Here is a 19,762-nt window from a genome sequence, read left to right as displayed (position 1 = left end):
AACTGAGCCCTGTATAGACCATTTTTCTTATACATACACATGATAAAGTTTAATTTATAAATGAGGCATAGTAAGAGATTAATGACTAATAATAAAATAGAGTGATTATGGCCAGGTACTGTACTAAAGTAAAATAAAGATTACTTGAGCAGAAGCAGTTGATCTTATAACCAAGACAGCTGCTAAGTGACTCACGGTCGGGAAGCATCTACGGGGGTGTCCAGTTTTTTGGCTTCCCTGGGCCATATTGAAAGAAGAATTGTCTTGGGCCACATATAAAATACACTAACACGATAGCTGATGAACTAAGACAAAATCACAAAAAAACTCATAATGTGTTAAGAGAGTTTACAAATTTGCATTGGGCCGCATTCAAAGCCATCCTGGGCTGCATGCAGCCCATGGGCTGGGGGTTGGACAAGCTTGGTCTACGGTATAAATACACTGGACAAAGGGAGGATTCAGGTCCCAGTTGGGACAGTACAGGACACAGCCAGATCAGAATGGCCCACAGTTTTAAACTTACCAATTGTTTATTTCTCAAATTTTTCTTTCTTTTTTTATTTTAACAGCTCTTGTCACCCAGGCTGGAGTACAGTGGTGCGATTTCGGCTCCCTGCAACCTCTGCCTCCTGGGTTCAAGCGATTCCCCTGCCTCAGCCTCCCAAGTAGCTGGGATTACTGGCATGCACCACCCCATCTGGCTAGTTTTTCTATTTTTAGGAGAGACAGGGTTTCACCATGTTGTCAAGGCTGCTCTCGAACTCCTGACCTCAGGTGACCCACCCACCTCGGCCTCCCAAAGTGCTAGGATTATAGGCATGAGCCACTGCACCTGGCCTGTTTCTGGAATTTTTCATCTGCTATATTTGGATCTTGGTGGGCTACAGGTAACTGAAACCACAGAAGCAGCACCGTGGCTGAGAGGGGACTGCTGTATCAGCGGGTAGAATGGAAGCTCAGACACATGAGCCTTTTCTGAGGTCTTGGCTGGTGAAGAATTCATGACTCTGTTTTCCTCATCCTGCCTTTTTAGCCCTCTGCTTCCAGTCACTTCATGTCCTGACCAGTTTTCTACTTTGGTCACTCACCCTGTACAGACAGACAAACTAGAACTCTCAGATGATAGAAAAATTCTTAACTTCAGTAGCCCATTCTGTGCCCTGGAAAATGGAGCATAGCTGAATATTTGAAAATCTTATGGGGAATAACTGTAATTTTGCACGCTTTTGTCATTTGATGTCTGAGGATGAATACAGACAATGGAAGTGATTGAATGAAATATATGTCCAGCCCAGCATATTCCTAAATGTTGCATTAGGGAAAACACCTTACCAATTCTGTGTTTCCCTGAAAAAAAAAAAGAAACGAGGAAAAGTTATGTTAGTTGGTTTCAAGCTTCATTAAGCATAGTACCATAGAATAAAGCAATATTTACCAGTTTTAAGTAATGTATGGATTTTTTCTTTTTTGAGACAGGGTCTCATTTTGTCACCCAGGCTGGAGTGCACTGGTGCCATTATAGCTCATTGCAGCCTTCATCTCCCAGGCTCAAGTGATCCTCCTGCCTCAGCCTCCCAAATAGCTGGGACTACAGGCAAGTGCTACCATGCCCAGCTAATTATTTTATTTTTTGTATAGACAGGGTCTCACTTTGTTGCTCAGGCTGGTGTTGACCTCCTGGGCTCAAGTAATTCTCCCACCTTGGCCTCCCAAAGTTTTGGGATTACAGGCATGAGCCACCATGCCCCACCGGGATTTCTAATATAAGAAATTATTTTGGGCCGGGTGCTGTGGCTCATGCCTGTAATCCCAGTACTTTGGGAAGCTGAGGTGGGAGGATTGCTTGAGCCCAGGAGTTCAAGACCAGCCTGGGCAACATAGTGAGACCACCCCCCTGCATCTCCAAATAAAAAAAAAAAAAAGAATTAAAAAAAAAAAAAGTTATCTTACACATCTGAGGAGGTCCATAGTCACCATTTGACAAAATAACTTAAAGTCTTAATAACAATTAATAATAGCCTTTTAAAATTTGCAGTTAGGTTTATGAATATCTGCAGCCCCACATACAGAGTTACTTTCTAATAGGTGTGATTATGAGATGTAGAAATTTGTGGGTCATGTAAGGAGCATGACAATACTAAACAGCACCTTTCTGGGCATTCATAGATTTGGGATAATGCCTGGCATTCTTTGAAATTTACTGTGTGCAATGTACTGTGCCAGGTGCTTTACTTGCACTATCAAATGTAATCATTCCAACACCCAACAAGACAGGCACTATTATTTCTGCTTCATAGATGAAGAAACCGAGGTTCAGAGAGGTAAAGTAGTAACATCAGGCAACAGGTACTGGGGGATCCCCAAGCTTGTGTGACTGTAGCCTACATGGGTGACTGCTGCCCTACACTGTAATAGAGGGAATTGAGCAACTGGTTTCTTGTCAGTCAGGGATCACTTTTAATCCTAGGACTATAGCAGGACAACTGAGCAGGACTATAATTTGTAATGAATAATATGGTTACAAATTGTGCATTTCCATCTTCATGCTGCTGGCCATACTAGGTGAGGGCAGAGATACCTGAAGCAAGCATCCTTGATTTTTGAAGAGCCATGAGCTGACAGATTTGTGGACAAAGAGAATGGAAAGCGATTAATTACAGAAACTTTTACACACTCCCTGGCTTCCTGAGATTCTTGAGGTATATAATTGGCAGTTGACGCGGCTGAGTGTTTCTCAGCTTTTTTGCTCAGCTCTGAGATGGTGAAGTCCCTGGTGGCTTCTGCTCTGAGGCTGCATGACATCTGCTACCATCTGTGGTGGCGACCTCAGAAATCCCTCTCCTTGCTAAGCCAGCCAGCATCTCTCGCTTGCTAGGCCTTTAACTTGACTAAAGCAGTTAACAGGAACATGTGTCAGCCATGTTAACAGCTGTTTTGTTGGTGGTTACTCCACTCTGGCTTAGGCATTGATAATTGGATTTCTTTTTTTTTTTTTTCCTATTCTGCTTTAAAATAAGCCTCTGAGTAGTAGAAGGAAAATAAAGTCATGTACTTTCTGGTCTGTACTAGCAGTAAGGGACTCCATTTGCTAAAGAAGCTCTTGGAGGCCTGGATCCTTCTCTGATTCTTAGACTGTCAACGTCACAAGCAACAGTGCTAGCCTAGCCTTCTACCAGGGGTTTCCTCCCAAAGTGGTTTTGAATTCTCTTCCTTCATCATATCTCTTCTGTGTTTTGATGGCCAGGTCTTGTAGCTCGAGGGAACAGTGAACTGTAAGACCCCAAAACTTAGGCCACAGGTAGAAGTTTATACATCCCCACACACAGTGGCTTAAGCCAGCAGAGACCCAAAGACATGCTTGGATTCAGAAAGGTGGCTGTCCCCAAACATGGTCAGAATTGTTGCAAGATGACTTCCTGCTATGCCTTGTCAACAAGAAACAATTGACTAAGAAAATCCATGGAGGCCAGGGAGGGTGGCTCACACCTGTAATCCCAACACTTTGGGAGGCCAATGCGAGTAATTACTTGAGGTCAGGAGTTCAAGACCAGCCTGGCCAACATGATGACTGTCTGTACTAAAAATATATATATATATATAAAATAGCAGGATGTGGTGGCGGGTACCTGTAATCCCAGTTACTCAGGAGGCTAAGGCAGGAGAATCGCTTGAACCTGGAGGCAGAGGTTGCAGTGAACCAAAATAGAGCCACTACACTCCAGCCTGGGCAACAGAGTGAGACTCCACCTCAAGAAAGAAAAAGGAAAGTCCATGGAAACCGTGAATGAAAGGGAAGGGAGGAGACCCTTTCAGTCGATAAACAATCATCCTCAAAGGAGAAGGCGGAGGGATGCAGGAGGCCGGTGACTGGCTCTCTGGGTGAGCTGGAGAGTGGCAGCTGTGTCGCTGGAGTGGGCAGGGATCCTGCCTGGCCAGCTGCACTCAATCTTCTGGGTTTCTGGTTCACAGAGCTGGTTCACAGCCTCCCTGAGGCTATCGACTGTGCAGGCTCCAAGCCAAGCTGGGGACTGCTTGGCAGCCCCAGTGAACCCTTTCTACTGGGGACAGATTGAGCTGTCCGACAGGGCAGAACGTTTCAGCTCCTTGGCAGCTGTATATCCTTGAATGTAAATCACTGCATTTGCTTTCTCTTGTCAGGGATATTCTTGTGAGAGTGAATCTGTTAGTGTGAGTCAGTTTCCCAGGAGTGGGCACCTAATAAACTGATAAAGGCATTTCTGAACTCCATGACATGTGGGAAGCCCAGCTCAAAACTCGGGGACTTTCCCCTTACTGGCAATTTGATTAAATGAGGATGAGGGGATGGGAGGGGTGGTGTTTCACCTCTTAGAATCACCCCTTCCTAAACTGTTAACTGCCTAGGATTATAGGGATTAGATGAGATAGTAGATGCTCAATAAATGCATTAAATTATTGAAGGCCTGGGGTGCCCAAGGGCCTTCAATAATTTAATGCATTAATTAATTAGTTTATTTATTTGAGATGGAGTCTCAGGCTGGAGTACAGTAGCACGATATCTGCTCATGCAACCTCCGCCTCCCAGGTTCAAGCTATTCTCCTGCCTCAGCCTCCTGAGTAGCTGGGACCACAGGCATGCACCACCATGCCCGGCTAATTTTTTGTATTTTTAGTAAAGACAAGGTTTCACCATGTTGGCCAGGCTGGTGTCAAACTCCTGGCCTCAAGTGATCTGCCCATCTCGGCCTCCCAAAGTACTGGAATTACAGAATTTAATCCATTTATTGAGCACCTACTACATGCCATGCACTGTTCTAGGCAGAGTACAAAGCAATGTTCTTATCCTCTTGGAGATTACATTCTGGTGGGGGAGAAGTCAGATGAAAATAAGATAATATTTGGAAGGGGGAAGGCCCAGGCTCTTGGTGTGTTAAACTTACCTTGATATCCTTACAGAGAAAATGAACTTTCTGAGTGTTTCTTTGAATTTTTCAGCTCAATTTCATAGATAGCTGTACGGCACAGCTGAGTGGACTCTTCCAAAGTAGAAATATTTCTGAGTCAGAGAGACTCAGCACAACAGCAGGAGCCCTGGGAAGACCTAGGGGTGGTTCTGTTTGGAAAGGGGATTAGATGCTCCTGGTACTCCTGCTCGAGTGTTTGTGGCTTGAAATGAATAACATGCAAATGAACACCTGGGGCTGAGTCAGCAGTGAGTAACCCCCTCTGCCGGGACGCCCAGCCCCAAGGCATACACAAGGGCCGCCCCTGCTGGCTTCTGCACCCTTGAGACGCTTCCATAGCAGCCTCTGCGCCTGACCCCCAGCCCTTGCCCATGCCACCTGCCCAGTCAGAATTCCAGATCAGGCCAGTGGGGCTCTGCTGATGAAAACAGCATTACCTGGAAGCCTGGGACTTCAGTGTTTCTTCCCGCAGCAAGTGCTGAGGAAGCCGCTGCTTTCCCTGGCACCCCCTTGCTGAATAGCTTCCCTTCTGCAGAGGGCTGGGGTCCCCACTTCATCAGGCCTCAGCTCTCCCATCGGCTCACCCCTCCTTCTTCACACCACTCCACCCCTCTGTCCAAGACAGACTCTCACACCTGGGCGCCCTGCCCCTTCTGAGAGCCGGCATCTCCTTCCTCAGCACCTGTTTTCCAGTGGATTCATTTCAGCACCCACAAATGTCCAGTCGCTGATGTCCTAAACCTACTTTTATGATCCTGCATTTCCTCAACTCACTGCTCCTTCTCTTCCCTGTCACTATCACGTTTCTTAAAAGAATAGTCTCCACTCCTCTCTCCCAGGATTTCTTAATCCACTAAAAACTACTGTCAGCCCCCAACACTTCCCTAAAACTTCTCTCAGTGGGGTCACCGAGGTCCCATTTGCACATCTGGTGCATGCTTCATAGCCTGTGTTTTTACTAAACTTCTAGTCATTTCCCTTTGCAGTGCTCCCTCCCGTCTGAAACATTTTTCTTCCCTTGGAAATCCCTTCCTTTCCCTTCCCCTCCCCTCATCTCCCCTCCCCTCCTCTCCCCTCCCCTCCTCTCCCCTCCTCTCCCCTCCCCTCCCCTCCCGTTCCCTTTCCTTTCTTCTTCTTTTTTTTTTGATGGAGTCTAACTGTCGCCCAGGCTGGAGTACAGTGGGGGCTCACTGCAGCTTCTGCCTCCCAGGTTCAAGCGATTCTCCTACCTCAGCCTCCCAACTGGCTGGGATTACAGGTGCGCCACCACGCCCAGCTAATTTCTGTATTTTTAGTAGAGACAGGGTTGGCCTGTCTGGTCAGGCTGGTCTTGAACTCCTGACCTCAAGTGATCTGTCCGCCTCAGCCTCCCATAGTGCTGGGATTACAAACGTGAGCCACTGTGCCTGGCCGGTTGGGTATTTTCTTGATGCCGCTCTCTGGTTCTTCTGCCACCTCTTGACCACCCTCTAGTCTTCTTTGGCTGCATTATCTCCATCTCACTCCCTTTGCACAGACTCCCTGTGATTCAGCCATCATCTCTAAGACTAATTCCACTGCCTCTATGTAGTAAGTACCTGCCTCTTTTCTGAGCCACCGTCCATATTTCTATTTCCACTTCATCTCTACATAGACATCCTTAGAGCACCTCAAAATATAAAACCAACCTCATTTTTTTGCCCTTACTTCAAATCTGCTCTGTCTACACTACCTCATTCCATAAAGGCACCAACACCATCCATTTATTCACTCTCCCAAGCTAGAAATCTTAAAGCCATTCCCCCTCTTTCTAACCAGTGCCATCTAATCATGTCAAACTCTACCTTCTAAAGACACCCAAAACTTGTCCACCTTACTTTTTCCTACCTTGGTTCAGGTCACCATTATTTCCCCCCAGGAGAGTTGTAACAGTCTCCTATGTGGTCCCCACTCTTCAGCTTTGCCCATACCCAATCCACCCACCATGTAAACTACCTGTGTGATCTAAAATGCAAATTGGATCACCTTATTCCACTTCTTAAACCTTTCAGTGGCTTCTCTTGCCCAGATGGTCATGTCTGAATTTCTGAGTGAAGCCCACTAGGTTCCCAGTGTACTGAAGCCCATGTAATGCCCCAGCCTCATCTCCCATGCCCCCATTCCATGCTCTACACATCAAGCCCTGAGCCCACCTTGCTATTCCATGCCCTTGGATGACACACAAGCACCTCCTTCTGCCTGCAATCACATTCCTTCTCTTCAAGACCCTTTCAGATGTCAGCTCTGCAAAGCCCTCATGTTCTTCTCCTCCAGACCCTGTATTCTGTAAAGAAATGCTCTCTAAATACCTCTCCCCTAGTTATTGAGAAGTATTTCTTTTATGTCTGCTCCTGAAGTAAACAGTGAGTTCCTGGTGGCCAGAGCATGCCCTTCCTATTTCACTCATCTCGTCCTCCCACAGGACCTTGCCAAGTGTCAGGTACATATGTAGGTGGTGTTTAATCAGTGCAAAGAGCAAAGCAGCCCAGGTACTGTGAGAATGAAATATCTGGCTGGGCGCGGTGGCTCACACCTGTAATCCCAGCACTTTGGGAGGCCAAGGTGGGTGGATCACTTGAGATCAGGGGTTTGAAGTCAACCTGGCCAACATGGTGAAACCCCATCTCTATAAAAAAAAAAATTAGCCCAGTGTGGTGGCAGGAGCCTGTAATCCAAGCTGCTCTCAAGGCTGAGGCAGGAGAATCGCTTGAACCTGGGAGACAGAGGTTGCAGTAAGCTGGAATGGTGCCACTGTACTCCAGCCTGGACAACACTATGAGACTCCGTCTCAAAAAGAAAAAAAAAAAAGATATCTAATGGGGCTATTTTCCTTTGCCCCTAGATTGTGAGTACTTGGTGGACTGGGAGTGTGTCTTTTTCTTATCTGCCATACCTAGACAGCTGGTGTTCAATAAATAGTGTTGATTATGGTTGGATTTACTCAAACCTTCCAAAATCCCCTCCCAATGCAAAGGGATAAAGATATCTAACTAGAATGCTGCCACTTCTGAACAGCTTTCTTTAACTTCACTTTCCCTGATACTGACCTTTACTTCACCATGCCCTTCCCATTCTCTCCTCACCCCATACTAGGAGGAACTCTGGGCTATAAAGCTAATCTCATAAAATTTGCTGGAGTCTGAAGTCCACCCTGGCTAAAGAAAGAACACACCTCAGAGCCCAGCCCAGGCTGGTTTTAGGTACTTTCTGCTTTTATTGAAATTATGACCACATTTCTGGAATCAAAACAGGGAAATATGACTTACAAAGAACTTTTAAATGATAAAGGGCACAAGTTCCTCTTCATGGAATATGTCATTTTCCAGGCAGAGGGCTTACATATTATCTCACTTCATCTGCACCACAGCCCTAAGAAGAAGCTGCTGTCATCTTCTCACTTTACATACGAAGGAGCAAGAGGCAATGGTGCTGAAAGGGTGGAGAAATGGTACAGAAATGATGGAACTAGAAATCAAACTCTCCTCTGTCTGATGCCAAGCCATCAGGTCACTTCCAGGAACATGAAACAATCTGTGACATGCCTTTGGGATCCTGAATTAGCAGAATTTCTGGGATTTCAATGATTTATGAGAACACTATAAAAATGAGTAGTGTTTCTATACACTAGCAGCAAATTATCTGAAAGAGAAATTAAGAAAATTCCATTTACAATAGCTACCAAAAGTTAAAATACTTAGGAATAAACTTAAGGAGGTGAAAGATCTGTACACTGAAAACTAGAAACCACTGATAAACGAGATTGAACAAGACACAAATAAGTGGAAAGATATCCCATGTTCATGGATTGGAATAATTATTGTTGTTAAAATATCTATACTACTCAAAGCAATCTACAGATTCAATGAAATACCAGTCAAAATATCAATGACATTCTTCACATAAATAAAAAAAACTTATGAAATATATATGGGATTCCAAAAGACCCCAAATAGTCAAAGTAATCTTGAACAGAAAGAACAAAGCTGGAGGCATCACATTACCTGACTTCAAAATATATACAAAACTATAATAAATGAAACAGCATGATCCTTCCATAACAACAGATATATAGACCAATGGAACAGAATAGAGAGCCCAGGGACAGAATATTAGAAATTTAGAATTTCTGATTTTGAGTTTTCTAGGATGTTTGAAAGCCATCTTCTCAGAATAGGATGGCCAGAAAGTATAGCGAGGGACCCAGCCTTCAGTTATAGTTATGCAGCCCTCCCGAGGCCTGGCTGTCTGTCTTTGGAACCTCTTTGGAACTTCAGGGGCTTGAAGATTCCCATTGGGCACAAGGAAGTTGAGATCTGCTCCCAGGTTCTAGTACTTTATATTTATACATTATTAATGCATAAATAAATATATAATATGTAATAACATATACTATATACTTAGGGATGTTTAGTTCATATATATAAATAAATGTATTTGTTTAAATTTTTTAAAATTTTTTTTTTTTTTTTTTGAGATGGAGTTTCGCTCTGTCGCCCGGGCTGGAGTGCAGTGGCCGGATCTCGGCTCACTGCAAGCTCCACCTCCCGGGTTCACGCCATTCTCCTGCCTCAGCCTCCCGAGTAGCTGGGACTACAGGCGCCCGCCACCTCGCCCGGCTAGTTTTTTGTATTTTTTAGTAGAGACGGGGTTTCACCGTGTTAGCCAGGATGGTCTCGATCTCCTGACCTCGTGATCCGCCCGTCTCGGCCTCCCAAAGTGCTGGGATTACAGGCTTGAGCCACCGCGCCCGGCCAAATTTTTTAAAATTTTGAAATGACCATAAACTTAGTGAAAAGTTGCATGTTCCATACAAAGAATTATATTTTTCCTGAACCATCTGAGAGTAACCATCAGTTGCCAACCTGATATCCAGTCATGTGCAGATACTTAATGCATAGTTCCTACAGATAAAGACGCTCTCCTTCAAAACCATAATACAGCCATCAGAATCAGTAGGGTAAATAGATGTCTTACTGACGTCCAGTCCTTAAACCCCATTCAAGTTTCACCAGTTGTCCCAATAATTGCCTTTGCAGCAAAATGACCTAGTTCAGAATTACATGTTACATTTAGTTATTTCTTTTGTCTCCTGAATGAAACAGTTCCTGCATCTTTCCTTGACTTTCATGAACACGGCACTTTTGAAGCTTATAGGCCAGTTATTTTGTATAATGTGCCTCAATCTGGTGTTTCTTTGTGATTAAACTCAAGTGGTCTATCTTTGGCCAGAATATCACAGAAATGACACTGTTCTCATTGCATCCTATCACATAGGGTTCAATTTCCATTTGTTCCATTACTTATGGTTTTGCTTTGATAATTAAGGTGTCTTCTAGGTCCCTTCACCATAAAGGTATTTTGTCCCCATGAGTAATTAATGTGTATTTAGTGGAGAGGTACGTTGTACCTCCCATTTCTCACCAAACTTTCAATTTATTCATCTATTTGCTAATATCAGTATGGAATCATGGTTTCCTATTTTATTCAAAGGGTTGTAATCCGTGATTATTATTCATTTTAATAACAAGTTGAACCCTGTACAGCTGTGGGAACTCATTTAAGCAATCTTTTGTGTCCTTTTGCCATGTCGTCATTATTCTTTGAGCAAGCACCTCCTTGCTTTTTGGTACAAGGTGCTCCAGGCTCATGTCCTACTTTCCTTGCCCTAGACCTAGAACTGACCATTCTTGCAAGGAGCCTGGGTTGCATTTGGTGGAAAACTGCATTTTAAAGCCAAGATCTGGATCCTAGGTTTGTTCTGCTATTAGGGCATCACCACTCCCAGGCCCTCACAGTAGACAGAGGTAGGGAATACATGTTTGTATATGGATATATGTATGTGTGTATAATATGTAATGATATAGGTACATGCATATACATCTGTTATGGACTGAATATTTGAGTCCCCCAAAATTCATATGTTGAAGCCCTAATCCCCATTGTGATAGTATTTGGAAATGGGGCTTGTGGGAGGTAATTAAGATTAGATTAGGTTATTAGGATGGGGTCTTCATGATGGGATTAGTGGCCTTATAAGAAAAGAGAGCATGACTGGGCGAGGTGGCTCACACCTGTAATCCCAACACTCTGGGAGGCCTAGGCAGGTGGATCACTTGAGATCAGGAGTTTGAGACCAGCCTGGCCAACATGGTGAAACCCTGTCTCTACTAAAAATACAAAAAATTAGTTGGGCATGGTGGCACATGCCTGTAATCCCAGCTACTCGGGAGGCTGACACAGGAGAATTGCTTGAATCCAGGAGGCAGAAATTGCAGTGAGCCAAGATCGCGACACTGAACTACAGCCTGGGCAACAGAACAAGACTTCGTCTCAAAAAAAAAAAGAGCAGGCCGGGCACGGTGGCTCAAGCACTTTGGGAGGCCGAGACAGGTGGATCATGAGGTTAGGAGATCGAGACCATCCTGGCTAACATGGTGAAACCCCGTCTCTACTAAAAACTACAAAAAACTAGCTGGGCGAGGTGGCGGCGCCTGTAGTCCCAGCTACTCGGGAGGCTGAGGCAGGAGAATGGTGTGAACCCGGGAGGCGGAGCTTGCAGTGAGCTGAGATCCGGCCACAGCACTCCAGCCTGGGTGACAGAGCGAGACTCCGTCTCAGAAAAAAAAAAAAAGCAGCAGTCTCTCTTTCTCTTTCTCTTTTTCTGCCCCATGTCTAAGGACACAGTGTGAAGGTAGGGAGCAAGCCAGGAAGAGGGCCCTCACCAGGAACAGAATTAGCCAGCACCTTGATCTTGGACTTCCCAGTCTCCAGAACTATGGGCAATACATGTCTGTTGTGTAAGCCACCCCACCTAGTGTATTTTGTGATAGTCACCTGAGCTAAGACAGTGTCTGTATTTGTTTATACCTACGTTCATTTATATACAAATTTAAATCTCTGCTGATTTCTGCATCTATCTCTATGTTGAAAATCATGAGCGCACACTAATACCTCCAATGCCAATCAACACCTCTGGGTTTATTCAAGTTCTCCTTTCCATATTTGTAACTTCTTTCTCCGACAGTGAAAGCATGGACTTCCATTGTCTCTTACATATTTACTCTTTTTCTCCACTCCCTCTGTATAACAAATTTCCCATCTCTGCTGCCCACATCTCCTCCATGTGCGTGATGGTTGGGTACTAACAGTGCTGACTGTCTCGCCCTACTTGGATCTAAGACAACCTTGGTGATGGCCCCAGTGCAGGTATGTCCCCGCCACCCTCTCTGGCTTTGACACATGCTCCAGGATGCCCATTCAAGGAAGCCCTCTTCCACCCTTCTGGACTGATGACTCTGCTGGGTACCCCTTCCCCTGTGTCCTCCTCCCCATGCCTGAGCTCGGCCACCCTGCTCTAGGCTACCAGCCCCTCCCACCATGGGTCCCTGCCTTGCTCTGTTCAACTAACTGCTAATGGCTTTAAAACTGAATTATTCAGGAAGGAAAGGGAACGAGGAAAGGAAGAGCATTTTATTGTGGGTTTTTTCCTGATTATTTTAGTAATACAAAATGACTTGGAGACATTTGGGGAAATATAGAAGAGACAGAGAAAGATAAATATCCACATTAATTCTCCCACCTAGAGAAAACCAGTATTATCCCTTTCCCTCCAAAAACATTGAACTTAAGCAAAAACAACTCCCCGGCCCCAATCCCTACCCCCCAAACTACTAGTTTCCTCAGTTGAGAAAAGAACATATGCACATGCCGGGCGCAGTGGCTCACGCCTGGAATCACAGCACTTTGTGAGGCCAAGGCGGGCAAATCACGAGGTCAGGAGTTCAAGAACAGCCTGGCCAACGTGGTGAAACCTTGTCTCTACTAAAAATATAAAAATTAGCCAGGCATAGTGGCCTGCACCTGTAATCCCAGTTGCTTGGGAGTCTGAGGCATGAGAATTGCTTGAACCCAGGAGACGGAGGTTGCAGTGAGCCAAGACTGCGCCGCTGTACTCCAGCCTGGGTGACAGAGTGAGACTCCGTCTCAAAAAAAAAAAAAAAAAAAAAAAAGAATATGTGCACATGGTTGAAAAATTCAGAAGTAACTTTCTTCCCACTCAGATCCCCAAGACCCCTCCCCAGATGCAACTGCTGATATCTGTGTATTGTATATTCTTCCAGCTATTTTCCATGCATATATATGTTTACTCCATTTCTCAACCAAATTGAACTTTTACCTTTCTTACATATTTCCTCTTAGTCTTTTTGCTCTGCGTGTATATAATCTAGCAAAATATGAACTTTTTCCTATGTTCTTGTATTTGGCTTCTTCCAAAGTTATCACTTGAAGTGCCTGCATAACTTTCCATCATATATGTGTTTCATTGGTTTCATCTTCTGTTGTTGGATATCTGCAGTTTTTTTACTATCATAAATGATGGACTTTGTCTTTATTGTGCCAGGGGAGTCATGAAGCCAACCCAGTGTGGTGAAGCAGTTCAGCTGCTTTTGGTGGCTAGTAATAGAATATTGAGCTAAAACTGGCTAAAACAATAAGGTTTATTTTTCTCAATAATAAGCACTCCAAGGCCGGGCACGGTGGTTCACACCTGTAATTCCAGCACTTTCAGCAGCTGGTGAATCATCTGAGGTCAGGAGTTCAAAACTAGGCTGGCCAACATGGTGAAACACCATCTCTACCAAAATTACAAAAAAAAAAAAAAAAATTAGCCAGGCATGGTGGCTCACGCCTGTAATTCCAGAGACTCAGAAGGTTGAGGCACAAAAATCACTGGAACCCAGGAGGCGGAGGTTGCAGTGTGTTGAGATCGTGCCACTGTGCTCCAACCTGGGGTACAGAATGAGACTCTGTCTCAAAAAAAAAAAAAAAAAAAAAAAAAGCATTCCAGAGGTGGGTGATTAAACCAGTTTTGCCCAAGATGCCAAAATACAGAAGTTAACATTTCAAAGCCAAATCACTGGGTAGAATTTCCAAAGCGCAGGTTTGAGGGCCTCTCCCTGTGTTCCTGAACTCCTCACCCTCTTCAGGATTCAAAGAGGGGAGAGAAAGAGAAGATTCTTCACTGGTTTTTTCTTCAGATTTCTTCTGAGATGCCCGGGATGGAGTTTTACTGCCCTCAACTTAAGGCAGGTCTCAGACAGAGCATTGAGACCTACTTCTTGACTGACAAGCAAGAGAGCTAACGAGACCTGTGGCTGCCAAACAGGAGGCCTGTGCTGGAAGCAGCCACCGTGATGCTGAGTGCTTCCCCAGGTCTGGCATGCAGCACTCAGGAAAGAAAAGCTGCTAGTCCAATGCAGGCAGGGGATCCCCTAAGAAGAAAGTGGGAAGTGGGCACAGCACCCCTGTGAGGCTGAGGGAGGAGACCCCAGGACAGATGCATCCCCTCAAGAGACCTCGAGGGAATCCAGGAGTAGCAATCTCCTAAAAGCCTGCAGAAGCATCCGTGAGAAAAAAATCATCTGGGTCACAACAGAGACCCCAGCTGGCTTTTAGCAGTACCCACTTAGGAAAGACTCTACCGGTCATCTTACCAACACCCTGGCCCTAAGGGATCAAGCACGTCCTAGCAGCCTGGTAGGGGGTAAGCGCTGGGTGGAAGGAGAAGAAGCATGAGGCAGAAAAAGAAACACCAGCCATGGCCTCTTTATACCTCAGGCTGTGGACCTGACACAGGCCTGGTGATGGAAGGGAGACATGATGCAAGATCATTCAGGCTTTTATTCATCTTGGACTATTCTGATTCCACAACTACAAATCTGTTTGCTAGGGAAAGTGACTTTGGATTATCTATTACCTGAGGGCAAGGACAAAAGTCAAGGACCTGCCAGAGTTTTCATCTAGTAGGGGAATATCACCCCCTGAAGAGTTTCCAGGGCCAATGGGGAACAGCAGTAGAGTTCGTTTTCATCACACCTAATGAGCTGTGTGCTTGACATTCCAGTTACAAGCAGAGCTAAAGTGGATGAAGCAACAAGGGTTTATTTTTATTTTTATTTTTATTTCTTGAGACAGAGTTTCGCTATTGTCACCCAGGCTGGAGTGCAGTGGCACGATCTCGGCTCACTGCAACCTCCGTCCTGGCTTCAAGTGATTTTCCTGTCTCAGCCTCCCGAGTAGTTGGGATTACAGGCGCCCACCACCACACCTAGCTAATTTTGTATTTTCAGTAGAGATGGGGTTTCACCATGTTGGCCCGGCTGGTCTCAAACTCCTGACCTCAGGTAATCCGCCCACCTCGGTCTCCCAAAGTGCTGGGATTACAGGCAGTGAGCCACCGCACCCAGCCAAGGGTTTATTTTTCTCACCTAAAAAGAAGTTGGGAGGCAGGTGGCTGCAGGGTTGGTTTATTAGCTCAATGAAGGCCAAGCTCATGAAGACCATGCTCAGCCCTCCTCTTGCTCTTGCTCTACTGGCCTCCCTCTATCAATAATGTCTCCCCTCCTGGCCACAATATGGCTGCCCTGAATCCAGACATCACATCCTCACACAGAAAAACATGCCAGACAGGCTCTCCTTCCCTTTTACAGAGAGGAAAATATCTTCTAGAAGTGTCTCTGAAAGACCAACTTTATGACTCTTGAGCTAGAACTTGGTCACATGACCATCCCTCCAACACATTTCCTGAATGTCTCTACTTCCTTACTGCCTAAGTTTCCTCAAACCACTATAAACTAGAATCAGTGCCTCCCTCCCAAGAATTGCTGCCAGTGAGGTCATCAACCACCTAATTGCCAAAACCAGTGCATGCATTTCACAGCCTGGCCTTACTTGGTTTCTAGATCAGTCAACACTGGAGACCTCTCCCTATTCTTTGAAGCTTAATCCTTCCTTAGGGTGTTTTCTCTCCAGGTGTCTGTGCACCTCTGCACCACTCTTCAGGGTTCTGTGGCTCCATTATTCACCCCCTCCTTCCTACACACCCTCCGTGGACCCAGATGCCACCTTTGTGGCAAATACTACTACAGTTGCATAGCTAGCACCTACCTCTTTTATAAGCAGTGGATCTATATTTTAAATTTCACCAACTTCTTTTATAAGCAGTGGATCTAGATTTAAATTTTAAATCTATATTTTAAGCAGTGGATCTATAATATTGGTTCAGGACGTCCCTAGAGAACCTCAAACTAAAACACCAAGGTCATTGTTTTTTCCCTTACACCAAGTCTGCTCTTTCTGCACTCTTTATTTCCATTAAAGGCACCACTACCACCCAAGCTAGAAACCTCACAACCATCTTCCTCATCATTACCACCATCAACCCATGTCAATTCTACCTTCTAAATACATCTCAAAATCAAAATACATCTCAAAATCATCATCTTTCCATCTCAACCACAGCTGCACTGGTTCTAGTTCAGTTCTTCCCAGGACAGTTCTAACAGCCTTTTTTTTTTTTTTTTTTTTTTTTTTTGGCAGCTTACAAAATATAATTTTACTTAAATTTGTATAGATAAAAATCTACCAAAATTTTAACAAAAACTTTATCCAAATCCTTTCCCACAACAAAATTGGACATTATGGAAAAAAACAAAACAAAACAAAACAAACATTCAAATAAGGTTCCCATCTTTCTACCATAAACTGGTAGATTCTGGGAGGATGAGGAGTAAGAGATAAATGAGGAGAGAAGATACGGATACCCAACACAATTTGATCTTCAGTGTTGTCTCATCTTTAAATGACTTAATAACAGAGATTTCCATAAGAATCGGGATTCATTTTTGACACAAAAATGGAAGCTTCCACTCCAAAATCACAAATAAGGTTTCTGGTTTTCTTTTTGGTGTGAGGTAAATAGTATATTCAATATTAAGGCAAATGGTAAAAACACATGAATGGTATATTAATGCAGACCTTCCATTAAATATATTTTGGAACACTCACAGATTTTTCAAACATATGTTGAAATTAGAAATCTGTAAAATCTGCTGCAGTGTGTAATAGCTATTTGCTTGAATGTCTTGGCAGTGCCTTTTTAGTAGCTAATATGTTCAGTGTAATCTTGTGCCTTTTTAGCAATTAATACATTAAATATAATCTTGTCTGAGTTTTTAAATGGTCTGTTTTTCTTTTTCATTATGTAGGATTAGATGCCCACCAAAATACTTGTAAATGAAGCAGGACCTGATTTCAAATTCTGTCTAGACACACAGTATTTGGCCACACAGACCACTTCCCAAAGTCTGCAAAACACTGCCTACTGGGCAGGCTTACAATGACAAAAAAGTATGAGAATACAAGATATTAGCCGGGCGTGGTGGCTCAAGCCTGTAATCCCAGCACTTGGGAGGCCGAGACGGGCGGATCACGAGGTCAGGAGATCGAGACCATCCTGGCTAACACAGTGAAACCCCGTCTCTACTAAAAACTACAAAAAACTAGCCGGGCGACGTGGCGGCGCCTGTAGTCCCAGCTACCCGGGAGGCTGAGACAGGAGAATGGTGTGAACCCGGGAGGCAGAGCTTGCAGTGAGCTGAGATCTGGCCACAGCACTCCAGCCTGGGTGACAGAGTGAGACTCCGTCTCAAAAAAAAAAAAAAAAAAAAAAAAAAAAAGAGAATACAAGATATTATTTTTATAAAGACTCAAATCAGATTTAGGCTGTCTACATATATTATTCCAGAAAACACAGATTTAAGATTTTTCAGTGATTCTTGCCTTCTGCCCCCTTTTCCTCCCCAATGAGATAACCATTTCTTTCACAATGATGAACCATCCCTTTTTATGGAAAAATGGCTTTCTTTCCCCATCGGATCAGGACAAAGACATCAATTCTTGGCCACACTGGCCACAGCCTTCTTGGCTGCATCCTCCAGGTCAATGGCTGAAGTAATGGGGAGTCCGCTGTTGTTGAGTATCTTCTGGGTCTCTTGGACGTTGGTTCCTTCAAGCCAGACCACCAGGGGCACCTTGAGTTCTAGCTCCCAGCAGGCTTTGGCAATCCCATTGGCAATGATGGCACAGTTGACGATACCGCCAAAAATATTGACAAGGATGGCTTCAACCTTAGGATCAGCTCTGAGCAATTTGAATGCTTGATATACTTGAACTTCCTTTACACCACCTCCAAGATCCAAGAAGTTGGCTGGCTTCCCACCATTAAGGAAAATGATATCACAAGTAGCCATGGTGAGCCTAGCACCATTCACAAAGCAGGCAATGTTCCCATCTAGTCCTATGTATTTTAGATCATATTTGGCAGCTTCATTTTCAATGGGCTCATTCTCTGATTTGTCATCCATAGCAAATATGTCTTTTTGTAGGAATTCTGCATTGTCATCAAAGTTTATCTTGGCATCAAAACAGACAATTTGTCCTTCTGGAGTTTCACCAAAGGGATTCACTTCCACCTGAGTAGCATCAATTTTCAGGAAGAGATTATACACCTTCGTAAGTTGATCTGCAGCCTGGCTTTTCAAAGGCCCAACGAAGCCTAGATTTTCTGCCATCTGCTGAGCTTGGCTGTCCTTTATTCCTTCAAAAATGTCAACTTGCTCCTTAAAAATGAGCTCTGGGTTTGAAGCAGCCACCTCTTCAATGTCGACGCCCCGCTGGGGCTGCCCACCAGCACAGGGCCATTGCAGGACTTGTCCATCAGAATTGCCAGGTAGGTTTCTCTGGAAATGTCAAAGGCTTCAGCAACCATCACCTTGTTAACTTTCACACCTTCTTTTGGAGTTTGTTTTGTCGCTAGATTGTACCCAATCATTTGTTTAGCCGGCTGTCCCACAACATTAGGGTCTTTTGTTAAATGAACACCTCCTTTCAAACCACTATTAAAGATACCTTTTCCTCTTCCTCCAGCTAAGATCTGGGCTTTTAAAACAATTTCTTTTGCATTTAGTCTCTTAGCAGCCTCCAGAGCTTCATTCACAGTGTCTGCTACAAAGAATCTTTGAACTCTCATTCCGTTATTAGACATAAGTTTCTTGCTCTGGTATTCCTGCAAGTGCAGCCATCTTCTGGAGGTCAGTTGAACTGCCTGGGACCCAGACGCCAGGAAGCGGGGCCGCAGTGCTAGGGCGCGCAAAAGCTTTCCGGCCTGCGCTGCCACAGGGGACGCCATCTTAAACAGGAAACCCGGCACTCTAACAGCTTTTTAACTACTGCCCCTTTCCCTTTTTTCCTGCCTTGTATGAAGATGTGATGCGTGGAACTGTGGCAGCCATCTTGCAACCATGAAGTGATGAGAGTGAGAACTAAAAGCCAAGGAGTTAAGGATGGCAGAAGAAAACCGGACAGGAACTGGGTCTCTGTGACCCTGTTGAGCAGTTGGGTCAACGCCGGGAATCATCTGTCTGGAGACTGCTTGTGATGTGAAGTCATAAATGTCTTTCCTTATGCCTTTGATAATGGCTATTAGTTGCATCATAAGCCATTCCTAATTGACATAGTGAGTAGGAAGATGAAGGTAACAATGTGAACAAACTTACAACATGTTGATGTGGCACTCTTGAAGCAGCTATTTTAGTCTGAGAGGGAGTTTTGTTTGTTTGTTTGTTTTAGGTAGCTGGGGGGAAAGCCAAACTATTAAATATTTAGTTTTTAATTATTGTTACTAGGTAGTATATTCAGTAGTCATCATGCCCACATCCCTTGTCCCTTGTTTGTCTTTTTCACTTAGGCCTCCTTTTAATTTTTAATATAAAACAGTATGTTGAGCAATTTTGTGGAGAGAGTTTTCAAATGGTCAGGTCAAACATTCCCTGGGTCAAAATGACTGCAGCAAATAGGCCTCCGCCAAGTGTATGGCCTCACCTGGAGCAAAGGCATGGGAGGCAGGGATCTGTGGAGTAGGGTGAGGACACAGCAAGTTAAGATGGTGCGGGGGAGTC

The 19,762-nt window shown here is 44.5% G+C and overlaps 1 protein-coding gene across 1 annotated transcript; it reads right to left on the bottom strand.

The window, feature by feature from the left end:
* Positions 1–17,695: 17,695 nt before the first annotated feature.
* LOC104678622 (succinate--CoA ligase [GDP-forming] subunit beta, mitochondrial-like) lies at positions 17,696–18,993 on the bottom strand. Its single transcript, XM_030939713.1, is given in 2 exon segments — positions 17,696–18,477; positions 18,480–18,993. Coding segments are annotated over 2 exon segments (1,296 nt in total).
* Between the last annotated feature and the right edge of the window lie 769 nt (positions 18,994–19,762).

Source organism: Rhinopithecus roxellana, chromosome 10 (assembly GCF_007565055.1).
Source record: "Rhinopithecus roxellana isolate Shanxi Qingling chromosome 10, ASM756505v1, whole genome shotgun sequence".
Lineage (NCBI taxonomy): Eukaryota > Metazoa > Chordata > Mammalia > Primates > Cercopithecidae > Rhinopithecus > Rhinopithecus roxellana.
The sequence above is the reverse complement of the archived record's forward strand: the minus strand, read 5'-3'. Positions and strand labels throughout refer to the sequence as shown.